Source organism: Pundamilia nyererei, unplaced genomic scaffold (genome assembly GCF_000239375.1).
Source record: "Pundamilia nyererei isolate P.nyererei 1_Seehausen unplaced genomic scaffold, PunNye1.0 scaffold00089, whole genome shotgun sequence".
Lineage (NCBI taxonomy): Eukaryota > Metazoa > Chordata > Actinopteri > Cichliformes > Cichlidae > Pundamilia > Pundamilia nyererei.
The window spans coordinates 371,327-383,849 of NW_005187490.1; the positions used below are offsets into that span (position 1 = coordinate 371,327).

At 40.8% G+C, this 12,523-nt stretch overlaps 1 protein-coding gene across 1 annotated transcript in view; it reads left to right on the forward strand.

The window, feature by feature from the left end:
- Positions 1-12,523, forward strand: part of LOC102211320 (ovochymase-2) — a 25,308-nt gene that overhangs the window by 4,469 nt on the left and 8,316 nt on the right. The window contains exons 9-16 of the mRNA XM_013912399.1: positions 3,305-3,337; positions 3,428-3,518; positions 4,010-4,143; positions 5,694-5,837; positions 6,198-6,322; positions 6,413-6,506; positions 6,585-6,716; positions 8,040-8,099. Coding sequence (XP_013767853.1) covers positions 3,305-3,337; positions 3,428-3,518; positions 4,010-4,143; positions 5,694-5,837; positions 6,198-6,322; positions 6,413-6,506; positions 6,585-6,716; positions 8,040-8,099 — 813 coding nt within the window. The remainder of the gene's footprint in view (positions 1-3,304; positions 3,338-3,427; positions 3,519-4,009; positions 4,144-5,693; positions 5,838-6,197; positions 6,323-6,412; positions 6,507-6,584; positions 6,717-8,039; positions 8,100-12,523) is intronic.

A 12,523-nucleotide genomic window follows, 5' to 3' on the forward strand; every position in this document is an offset into this window, starting at 1 on the left:
AAGCTTTGAATGTTCTCTCTAGAGAGTTTCTCAGTGGTGTGAGAGTCCTTGTTGGAGAGTTTGACCAGAGAGTACACGATGAGGAGGAGCAAGTCTTTCTGGTCAAGTCTGTCTCAGTCCATGAAAAGTACAACCCTGCTCTGCCGATGAACTATGACATAGCTCTCATAGAGCTGAACCAACGCATCCAGATGGGCAAGTTTTCTGTTCGCATTGGTTCAAAATCAAATAACGTGTCATACTGATCACTGTGTTCGACTCAGAGACTCAAACAAGTGCCTTAAACCTGCATTTTGGGTCATATTGAGTAAAAAATCAAGTCTACTGTGTGAATTTCAGTCCAGTTCCGCTCATTTGCCGATGATTTGCAATTGAGTCGATCAGCATGTTTTCTCAGATCCACACCTCATCTGTCACATCTGGTTTCAAGACATCAATATGGTAAAGGAGAAAATGTTATTACAGAAAGCTATGTGGCTACAAATGGAGCAAATCAACTATAAAAATAGAATTATATCTTTTGTATCAACCCTTTCTATCAAATTTTAAAAAACAAAACAACAACCGGGTATCTGAATCTAGGTGGGAGGTCTCTGTTACATTAGAAGTTTTCTGACAGCACTGAATTTTTAAGCTTGAAATGCTGGGATGGTGTGGCTACATGGTGCATGGTTAACACATTCACTTAACATGTGACCACTCGTTGTTTGAGACAAATTCCTCAAGAGTTGTGAGGAAGATCGTCCGACCAATCAGATATGCAGATTTGCTGCGGTGACCCTTTGCAAAGAAGGGAGCAGCAGACTGAAGGTCAGTGCAGTTTTAACATGTAATGGCTCTAAGATGTTCCTTCAGATCCTCAGAGCACAGTGATGTGTATGCAGTCTGCATGCTTGCTTGAAGCATCATAGCTCGTCACAGGACACACATAGCTCACATGCAAGCAAGTACAACTTACAGATTCTTTGTCAGGTTCAACAATGACAAAAGTCACACAAGGACACTGCTGAGAATAACATTCAAGCATGATGCAATGATGTGAAAACAGAAACAAGGAATGTTGTGCTTCTGTTGTGTTTTGTACTTTCGGGCCACCATGGTTTTTAATTTGACCTGATGTGACTTTTTCAACAGGAGCTCGTGTCCAGCCGATATGTCTGCCTTTACCTAATGACAATATCCTTCCTCAGACCGCTTGCATGACGGCTGGATGGGGGAGGATAAAGGAACGTATGTCGTTTTTCTGACTTTTAAATATTGTTAAATTAGACTGGAGCTTTTTAATCTATTCCAATCTATGTAACTGTTTCTTAGGGGGTCGTCTTCCTATGGTTCTGAGAGAGGTGCATTTGGATTTGGTTGACCGAGCCAAATGTAAATATGTCCTCCAAACTCTTAAAGGTTCTATGATGAACCAGAGACTCGTCCGGCCTCAGCCGAGCATGACAGTTCTGTGTGCCGGCCCAGAGACAGGAGGGAGCGATGCCTGTCAGGTATTAAAAATCGTTTCATTATTTATAACTTCAGATTTTTTCTCCATCCTCACAGATGCTCTATTTACAGCACAATTCAGTGCCGTAAATCAGTCATTCTATCCCACTGAGCTTTAAATAATTGACTCATCCCTTGACCCACGACTTCATCCTCTGTCCAGGGAGACTCAGGAGGTCCTTTGGTGTGTCCAGCAGGGTCAGAAGGTCATCGCTGGGTGGCGCTGGGCGTGACTTCCTGGGGTAAAGGATGTGGTAGGAGCTGGGGAAACAACAGCAGCCGGCCCCCTTCCAAACGAGGTTCTCCGGGGATTTTCACTGACGTCAGGCTGCTGCTGCCTTGGATCAAGCGTAAATTGAGAGAGGGTAGGTTTTGATACAGCATATACAGCATATTTGCTTCTAAAGAGTGTGATACGCATGGTGTGTCACATGATAACCATATATGGAGGTAGTACAGTGCTGCTACAAAGTGGCTATTACACCCAGAGATCCATCTGATAACATCTGAATGTCACTTTGTAGTTTAGTCAGGGACAAACTTAAAAAGTAGCTAAAGCTTGTAGAAACATATTGCAGTAAATATGCCTCCACCCACATATCAAGGTGGTGAGAAACCTGTTTTCCTAACCTTTAAAGTGCTGCTTGACCATCAAAATGTGATGTAACAGACAGGAATGTCTGTTACAATGTCTGTTTGTTGAAACATCAGGAGATGAAGGTAAAGATTCTTTGTTTCCTCATCAGCAATCGATTCAAATATGTTCTTAAAAAACAGACCTTCATGACGTGATATACAAACACACTTGCCTTTCTAAGTGTTGTGAGTACAGTACTGTGAAAAAGCATTGAGTCACCTTTCCTTTCTTTATACTTTGCTTCCAAGGAGCCAGACTTACTTGTAACTGTTTTTAAAGAGCAGTCTTAATAGCTGTCCCGGCTCTCTGAAGGCCTTTCCAAGTCTTCCTTTTATACAGTGACTTCTTTGTCACTCATTTTCATTCCGGCCCTCGTATCGGACCCTTATCAGAGCAGTGCTTCTTTCCTCTGAAGAAAACCACTTAACACTGTCTAAACACAACAGATAACTCAAATAAACAATAAACAAAAGTTAAGATGTATCTGATACTTTGTTACTACTGTTTGTCACAAAAATGTCTCATTTCTTGCCTTTCTGTAGTTGGATCTATGAAAACAATAACATATTATTCCTATTTTCCAAGCAGAATATGAAGAAATGAGGGTTTCCTCAGGACTTTTGTACAGTAGACGCATAGCATCTTGTATGTGTCATCCCAGTATGATGACGTTAGCTTTCACACAGTGTGTGACGCACAAACATGAGCAGCAGATTGTTGTCTGCAGTTCATTTAGCAGCTGCTGCTGTTATTAATATTTAACGTGATACAATTTAAAGCTGTTGCTTCTCCATATGGGGCCACTTTGTGGATCCCAACAAAGACAACTTTTGAGGCTGAGCTTTATCAAAGCATGCTGGACTCAATCTGATGCTGTCATCATGGTTAGAACAGATTTTTATTATTATTTTTATGAGAAGAAAAGGTTACAAAAACCAAGTCTGTAGGCATTTTTGAATTGTTTAAACTCAGCAGTGTCATTCTGAAAATTAGGAGAAAAAACATTTTGTATTGAATAAATAAATGAACTAATTAGAACATTTTAGATTACGTTAATCTGCGGTTTAACTCTGTGGGGTTTTGTCCACAGTTCCTCCAGAAACAAATATTCTGATGACAGAGGAAGTTCTTCCATCTATATTTATGTTCTCTCTTTCATCTTTCTACTTCTTTCAGCTGAGCACCAGCAGCAGACAACGGTTTCATCAAGTGAGTTGTCTTTCCACTCATTACACCAACTCTTGTTCATCTATATTTCATAATGTGCTCATGCTTCTTTGATGTTTGCGTGTGTCTCAGGACTCTGCAGTGTGAGAGATGGGCCTGTGTCTGACATTAACGGGGTAATCAAAAATCCCAGGCTCCATGGCGATCGCTATGACAACAACCAGTGAGTGACACTTCAGAGAAGAACTAAGCGGCGGTGCTAACTGCCTGCTCAGTCAGAATCAGTGTAGTCAAGAGAACACTGTATTTCCATCTGTAGTGATTTATATTTGAGGCCATTTACGTGCATAAATGTAAAAGATGGCAGAGAGAGCAACAACCAGTCCATGCAACAAATGCGATATCAATTGATTTCGATGCAGACTGAATGGACAAGCTGGGGTGGAGGTGGGTTATGAGGTGGCTTGCAGATGTGCAGCCTAAAGCAAATGAATCAGATGTGCTGATATGAGCAGTCACTGAGATCAGCCGATGTGCCAGAAGCTGCCTGAGCTAACGCCATGCTTAATAAGATAACTGGCAATCAATATTTCCTATAATTCTGTGAGGATGAGAAACTCTAAAAAACTAACATTTGACTTTTAGCTCAGGATTATATGGATGTAAAGAAGGAAAATACAGTGCCCTGGTTAAACTGTTCATGCCTTCCCACAGGTTGTGTTTGTGGAGCATCAGCGTTCCTCCAGGTTATAGTATTCTGCTGGAGTTCGATCTTTTTGACTTGGAGAACGACTCGTACTGTCGGTATGATCGACTCACTGTTTCAGTAGGAAGCCATCGGCCTGTTGGTGAGTTTCAAACACCTTCATTTCAGCTTACAGTGCACTGACTCACAATCATTTCCTGGCTAACCTCAACAATAACAACTAGTTTGTATGTTGTGGGAATCACAGAGTCTCACAATACTATCATTATATGTAGTCTATTGTAGTAATGTAATGAAAAATATCAATATATGTGCAACTGAAAAAGAAAAAGCCAGTTATTGAGCTTCTGTTCAGTTCACCTTCATTCATTTAATACGAGCAACCATGGGGGTCATGAAGTAATGACTCTCCTAACTCTTTCCCACTTGGAGCCCGATTGGAGGAGTTGTGAAATGTCATCTTTATGGGTGAAAGAATTCAGATACTGTAAGGGAAAGGAATCCAATACACCAGCTTATACTGTACTAAAGATGCATCAGAGCCAGCCTGGACCTCTGGGGATGGCTGTGTTAAAGGACGTGTGAAACATTTCTAAAAATACAATCTTATATATCACGTCTTTGAAATGAGAAGTAATATTTCTGATATGTCTGGGCTTCATGCAGAAGTGCCCACAATGGCAACCTCAAACCGCGATGTTAAAATACCTTTAGAAAACATGTTGGTGAACAAAATGATGTGGTCTCCCCTTTTGTAACAACTCTGTTTTTACACCTCGTCCATTTGGATGCAGGTGAGGCTTAAAATTAGAAGCGCAGCCACACTGAGTGACATGTGATGACACATGCAGCTGTAGCTCATGGCTCTCTGCTGGGCCTCAGTTTCACTAAGTCACTTATTGGATTTTTAAAAAAAAATTATCTTCCAAATAACATGACCTGCTATTTAGCACAGACCTAAGAACATTGTGCGTCTGTTCTGGTAAGTTAGCCTGTTACAAATACTAAGTAGCAGATGTGGATGTTGCACCCGTTGCCAGTAGGAGCTGATAACTCAGCACTCCACCCTCTCCGCTTCAAATGTGGTCACTTGTGGCTTAAAAAGAAGTGAATATGGTTGCTAAACCACTATGAGGCTTCAAACAGAGCCCACAACCCAGTGAGTGGTATTGTGGAGGCTATGCCCATCTTTTATATACAGGGTATGTTCCTATTGCCAGTTCAAATAATTTACAAATGGCTGTAAGAGGTAGCAGTTTTTCTGTGTCTTGGCTGTGAGTTAAAACTGTGCCGGGGTCAGGATGTGGTTGGCCTACATAATATATCTTATCGTAAACAGCTTGGCTGAAAACATGAAGCTTCCCACAGCTTTGACGGTGTATCTAATTCTTTCTTTCACATGAATTGATGAATGTAGGATTAGGATTTTCTATAGGATTTTTTTTGATGACCATGCAGCCAAATGTTGCTGGTAAGCACAGGTTTAGTCTTTGCAAAACACTGAATGACACCCCGACTGCACACACTGACAACGAGAGAATCTTGTTCATGGAATACATATCACTGATTTAAAACCCCTTTTTTTTATTTCTAAAAGCACAAACATGAGACTCTCAGGTTTACACATTTGCAAGTAAAAAAAGAAAAGTGTGTGTAAATATCTAAACGTCTTCATGTGCCTCTGTGTTTCAGGGATATTCTGTGGAAGTGTGCTGCCCGGCCCAGTTCTTCTAAATAATTCCCACAATGCCACACTTCTCTTTTCCTCTGATGTTAGCAGAGCAGGAAGTGGCTTTGTAATTAGGCACCATGCAGTCAAAGGACACTCTCATCCTGGTGGGAAATACAACATACACTGCAAACATACACGAGCGCCTTATGCAATCCAGATTATACACTATACAGCTGGCAGAGTGATGCACGCACTGCGTACTCAGCTCATACACAATTTTAGCTTCTGCTGTGTCTGTGGGTTGTGGTTTTTGTAACAAACAGCAAATTATGCAGGTGGATGCTGCTTGAGACACCAACAGGCTAAGTGAGGACTCTAAAAAATACACACAAGCTCTAGGTTTAAAAACAGCAGCTAATGATGTGCATTTGTGTGCAGATGAGTGTTTTTAAATGTTTTAAACTGAACTGTCTAGTGTGTGTGTGTGTGTGTGTGTGTGTGTGTGTGTGCGCGCGCGCACTCAGGATGTGGAACACTTGTTCTGGTTGACGATAAGGCTTCTATACACAGTCCAAATCACCCACAAGCCTACAGTAATGACTGTGTCCTCCACTGGGTAATCCATGCTCCTCTGGGTCATGTGGTTAAGGTGAGCTGCACAACTTACCTACCTGGTATTCTTCTTAAGGTATTATTAGGACATGTGTGATTAGAAGCTGGTTGATTTCTATATTTTCAGCTGGAGTTTACTGATTTTGACCTGGAGGAGTCAGAGAGATGCTTGTATGATTCCCTCACTGTCCTGGGAGATGTTGAAGGAACAGAGGAGATTGGTAGGATGGATACATCAAATCCGAATTCATCTTTTTATACCTGTATCACTCAGTATCTTGTTGCATTCCTTTGTTTAGCCTTGCTGTGTGGCGGCACTATCCCTCCTCCTGTCCTTTCCTACCACAGCACCATGGTGCTTCGGTTTACGTCGGACAGCAGCATCACTCATAGGGGTTTCAGGGCTACACTGACATTCATCAGCATTACAGGTACCCCACTGCACATGTGTTTCCCACCACTGAGTAACTACTAACATACCAAAGGTCTAGCGATATGGGTTTAGTGGATTAGTGATGGGTTAAATGTAGCCGGCCCGCAGACCATTTCAGTGCCCCATCTTATTTCCCTGTAAAAGTAAAAGATGTTATGAACTCTGTCCCACTGGAGGCCACTCCACTTACATGTGCAGACTAACATGTTACAGTTATTGTCTGTGAATATGATTTTTTCCTTCATTCAGTAATATGAGTCTATTAGTAAATAGTAATACCAATGATTGTAAGCCAGCCCAATAATCTGTTGTCTTTACAAAATTTGTGGAGCTTTGTTTAATTTAATACTTTAAATGTTGTGTAATTATCTTCATCTACCATATCCTAGTGAGTATGAGCCTCTGAAAAATGCTGGCCAACAAGAATAAACAAACCTTTACTTTTAAAACAATATATATCACACGTTCCCTTATATTCTTTTATGCCTGCACACTTGAGTTGATGATGGCTGCACTTAAAAATTACCTTTCATTAAATCCAAGTCTGGCAGGTCAGCTGATGAGCTCAGTGCCATCTCCCACCCTTTCATTACACATGAAACTTTATCAGTTGTTATATTTCTCGTCTGTTCGGTGCTCGAGTCCTGTTGCCCTGCTCTCTGACGTCTCAGGCCAAGAGTACAGCCATGTCCCCAAATACAAATATCAAAATTACAAATTGGAGACATTATTTTCTAACTATGGTGTTCCAAATGTAACTGGAATGACGTTTCATGACTGTGTGAAGGCAGGAATTGTGGACCCAAGAGCAAACTTGTGGAGGCAAAAACGAACTTAAAACTACTCAGCTTTATTGCTCGACAGCAGGCAAAACAGAAAACTGGCAAAGTAACTAAACTAAACAAGCAAACAGGCGGGCAGACAAAACGCACAGTGGGGAATGACGCGACAACGAGCAGGGAGAGACGCAGACACTAAATACAAGAAGTGAACAGGACTGAGAGGAAACAGCTGGGAGACAGGCCTGACACTGATTACACAGACGAGAAGGAGGAACACAGACCTTCAAAGTAAAACAGGAAACTCAACACATATGCAGAGACAGACTCAGAACACGAACAGAGGGAGTACAGAACTGAAACCTACCAAACAGCAAATCTTAACAAACGACATAACCAGAATAAACGAGAACAAAAGTTAATATAAACAAACACAAAACACCGAGTCATCAGACTCAGGACATAAAGTAAAAAAGTAAAACCTATAAAGGTAATAATTACCCATGAAAGTATGATACAAATCTTGTTGCATTTTTCTGCAGACCTTCAGAACCAAAAGAGGACAGATGTTGAGGATCTGCCAGATGTTTTGACAACTTTTGGTTGGTGCTTTGCTCTTTTTTTTGTCTTTAATGTGTTTTTTCTTTGTTAATTAAGAAATAAGGAACAGTGACAGTGGCCGGTCTGTCCGTGCTGCTCAGGAGTTCCTGAGCAAGGCATTAAATATTGAGCTGCTGCAGTGGAGCTGCTCGCTGGTCAGGAGTGGAATGAGTGAATGAATGAGTGAATGAATGAATGGTATTTGCCAACTCCAAGTGTTGAGCTTATCCACCGGTGGTGTTATGGGCCCAGCAAAGCTGTGTCATTGGCATTTAGAATGGCAGTAAGACATTTAACACTGGCGTCACCGCTTACAATGTGAGAAACAACAGTTTGTTTAAAGCAGGCTGATGAACACATTCCCAAAAGACTGTTCAGCTTTATATGTTATCTGTTTCATGAATTTGTCAAACACAGTATTACTTTTTTCAAACAGTCTTCTTGTAGGGCCGAGATAACTGAACTATTTTTTAAAGCTTTGTAACAGATGATATTGTTTCATGAATTCCCTCCTTTGTTTTTGTCATGATATTTTCCGAGAAATACTCTGTAAAAACTAAATATCTGAGTGCAAGCTGTTCCAAAAATGATACAGAAATGGCTTTCAGTTTCTGACTGAGTTCATACCCTGTAGAGCTCTGAGGGTTTCCTGTGAGCTGCTGTTAAAGAGCATTAGACCTTTGGCATTAGTACTAGTATGTGGGTGCAACATATCAGTTTTCAGAATCAAATCCACGAGTCTTGATGTAATGCGTCCTCTGAGAAGAGACACATGCATTCATCACATACAGTATATGCTAGTCATTTAGTCGAGCTTTCCATGTTTAATGACTCTACTGTGCACTGCAGAGAGACAGAGTCCCTTGGCATGCTGCCCCTCATGACAACAGCACCTGAGAAACAGGTAGTTCCACCTGTGTGTGTGTGTGTGTGTGTGTGTGTGTGTGTGTGTGTGTGTGTGTGTGTGTGTGTGTGCGCATGTGTTTGTGTGTGTGGTTCCACCTTCACCTCTCTCACTGTCTCGCTTCTCAGTGTTTTTTTTAAATCCTTTGAATTGGGATTCAGATCTGTTATGACCTTTTATTTTAATTGAAAACATTTTGTAATTTTTTTCTGATCTGTTCTGTTTTTCATCAGCTCTCTGTCTAAACCTGTTAGTTGTCTTTGCATGTCTGCCGGGTTAACCGCCAACCACACCCAGTACCTGTGAGACCATGGTGTTGCTTTGCTGTTGCTTTTTCCCAACTGAACCTCATCTTGCCAGTTCTGAGAAAGTAGAAGCTCCACCCCGTTTCAAAGACTTTGATTAAATGAAATGACTCAGGATGAATGTAGGTGGCAGGTGTGTTTGAATGTTTGACGGTTTTCAACGATGCACATGAAGCAAGAAGTAAAAAATGATCAGTCACATTTTCAGGTTTTAGCCTCTAAAATTTTATGAAATTTATATTTTCTGTGGTTTATCATCACTTCTCAAAGCATGTTGTTTATTTAATGATGTCAGGACTGAAGCCCGACTACTATTGGATGGAGATCTGGCGGCTGTTGAGGCCAGTTTGATTTGTCATGTTCAAGAAACCAGTTTGAGCTCATTTAAACTTCTGACATGTTATTGTTGGACGTCCTCATCAGAAGATGGTCACACTTTGGTCATAAAGGGATGGACACGGTCAGCAGCAATGCTCGGGTAGGCTGTGGAGTTTGAACGACACTCAGTTGGTACCAAGGGTCCCTCGCACTATTACACCACCACCAACGTGAACTGTTGATACAGTTTGCAGGTGGATCAATGTTTCCACATTTTTATGCCAAATTCTGATGCAAACAGCCAAACGTTGCAGCAGAAATCGATACTCATCAGACCAGTGAAAGTTTTTCTTTTATTACAATCTTGTATTGTCTAGATTTGGTGAGCTTGTGTTAATTATAGCCTCAGTTTCCTTTTCTTAGTTAGGTACAGGAGAGGTACCAGGTGGTCTTCTGCTGCTGCAGCCCATCAGCTTCAAAGTTTGTGTTCAGAAGTGCTCTTCTGCATGCCTTGGTTGTAACAAGTGGTTATTTGAGCTATCATCAATACATCATTTTAGCTGAGAGAACTCCCACTCGCTGGATTTTTACTTTCTTTCTGTATTTTTCAGACTATCCTGTGTAAACCCTACAGATGATTATGTCAGAAAATCCCAGTAGGTCAGCAGTTTGTGAAATACTCAGACCAGCCAGTCTGGAATCACCAGCTGCGCCACATTCAGACTCACTTGAATCACCTCTCTTCCCCATTCTGATGCTCAGTTTGTGCTTCAGCAGGTCGTCTTGATCACGTCTATATGCCTAAATGCATTTAGTGATTGGCTGATTAGATATTTGTGTTGATGTGCAGCTGACCTAACAAAATGAGGGGCGGGTGTATATTTTACCAAAAAAAAGGTCATAGCTATTTGTCTTTCAATCACAAATCCATTAATTACATTAAGATAATTAGACGGGGTTCAGGGCTTTCTCTTTTACCAGGCTGTCTGGGTGCTTGTAAACACAACAGGCGCTGGGCAGAGATAAACATCACATGATGCAACAGCACACCACTGTTATGGCCTCATAGCCTCCCTGTTTCCCCCAAAGATTATTTTTAGATTCATTTCACAATATTTAACTGATTTGATATTAAAAGAGGGTGATGAGTAACCTGCAGTGAAAACCTGCAGTGATAGCTTTTGACTTTAAAATGTTAAGCATTTGAGATGCATCTTTTGGTTTTCATGCTTCTCTTTGTGCTGCTTTGTGTTTTATATATATATTTTCACATGCTGAGTATTGAGAGTACCTAAAATATTTTTAGTTAACCCATCATCAACCATCATCCTCAACAGGAAGCATGAAAAGGATTCACATGATCAGCGAATCAAACTTTTTTTTCTAGACACAAGTCTTGGTTCAGACCGCCTGACTGAGGCGGCTGTGCAAATGTGTGGGTACAGAGCGCCCTCTAGTGATATTTTATGGGTACTGAAGGTAAAGCAGTTTTAAAAAGTTGCTGTTGCTAAATACCATTTCTGATTCGGCATTTGCCATTTAAATTGCTTTCATATTTGCAAATGTAAAAAAAACAAACAAAAAACATCTCTAGTACTTTTTTATTTTCTGTGCACACAGGCGCAGTTTTCAGGAAACGTGCAGATCATCTCAAACAAACCCGTTTTGCTGGCGTTTCTTGATAACTGTGAAGGTTATTATCCTCCTTGGTATATACTGTAAAATAAGCTTCAGTGAGTCAAGCTTTTATTAGTGATTATTATCAGGTGTTACCCAAAACTTTTTTTAAGACATGAACACAACTGATACAACAAGAGTTATATCAGTTCCATTTCAAAATATAATGCAAAGATTTATTAATGCAGGATCTATTGTTTAGACGAGGGGTGTCAAACATGAGGCTCCTGAATCAAAGACTCCAATCCAGCCCGAAGGGTGGCTTTGAAAAATATGAGTTAGGACTTTTAACTGTATTTTCATAACAATTTTACAAGTTTAACAGCGTTTCCTATTGATAACGATCTCGTCATGGCCATTCACAATACACCAGAGTAATTAAACTATAGATTTGTGTAATCTTACACATTTTCTTCTTACAAATTAGGCCCAGAGTCATGCTGACAGATTTCTTTCATTTACTACTGCACTGTTTCTTTATGACGTAGAAAAACTGAGACATAATGTCAAAATTGTGTTTCTGTGTCTCAGAGACTGAATGTGTAGTTTAACTTCTTTACAGTGATGGAAACTCGAGTCCAAAATTGGAGTAAAATGATTTGACATTCCAGGCTTAGTTATATTCATGTAGTATTTTGCTTTCACATTATCCCACAATTAGGGGTGCAACGATGCTCGTATCGATATTGAACCGTTCGATACAGTGCTTTCGGTTCGGTACGCATATGTATCGAACAATAAAAAATTTGTCATTTATTTTATCAACTTTCCTTCTGACGATGTTGTCTGTGTGGAGCGCTCAGTGAATCTGCGTTCGACTACTCCGCCTAGGCTGCACTGTCGAGCGCAGATCCACTGAGCGTTCAACACAGACAGGATCATCAGAAAGAAGAGCAGGGCAAGCTAGCGAGACAGAAGTTAAGCTCTCCTTGCAACATGGCACCCTCATTCAGATCTGGGGTTTGGAATTATTTTGGTTTTCATGTGACGTATGACCCTGAAGGTAAGCACGTCATGGACTAAAGTAAAACAGTATGTTGAACTAGTGTGTTAGCGCAGTTAGCTCGTCAACGTGTTGGCCGTCTAGCCCCACGCAGGGGTAGCTCGTTAACGGAGATTTGCCGTGTTGTGGCGTTAACATCATTTCAACGAGATTAACGCTGACAGCACTAGTGGGAACACAACGAATATGACTGCACATTTACGCCGACATCATCCTAGT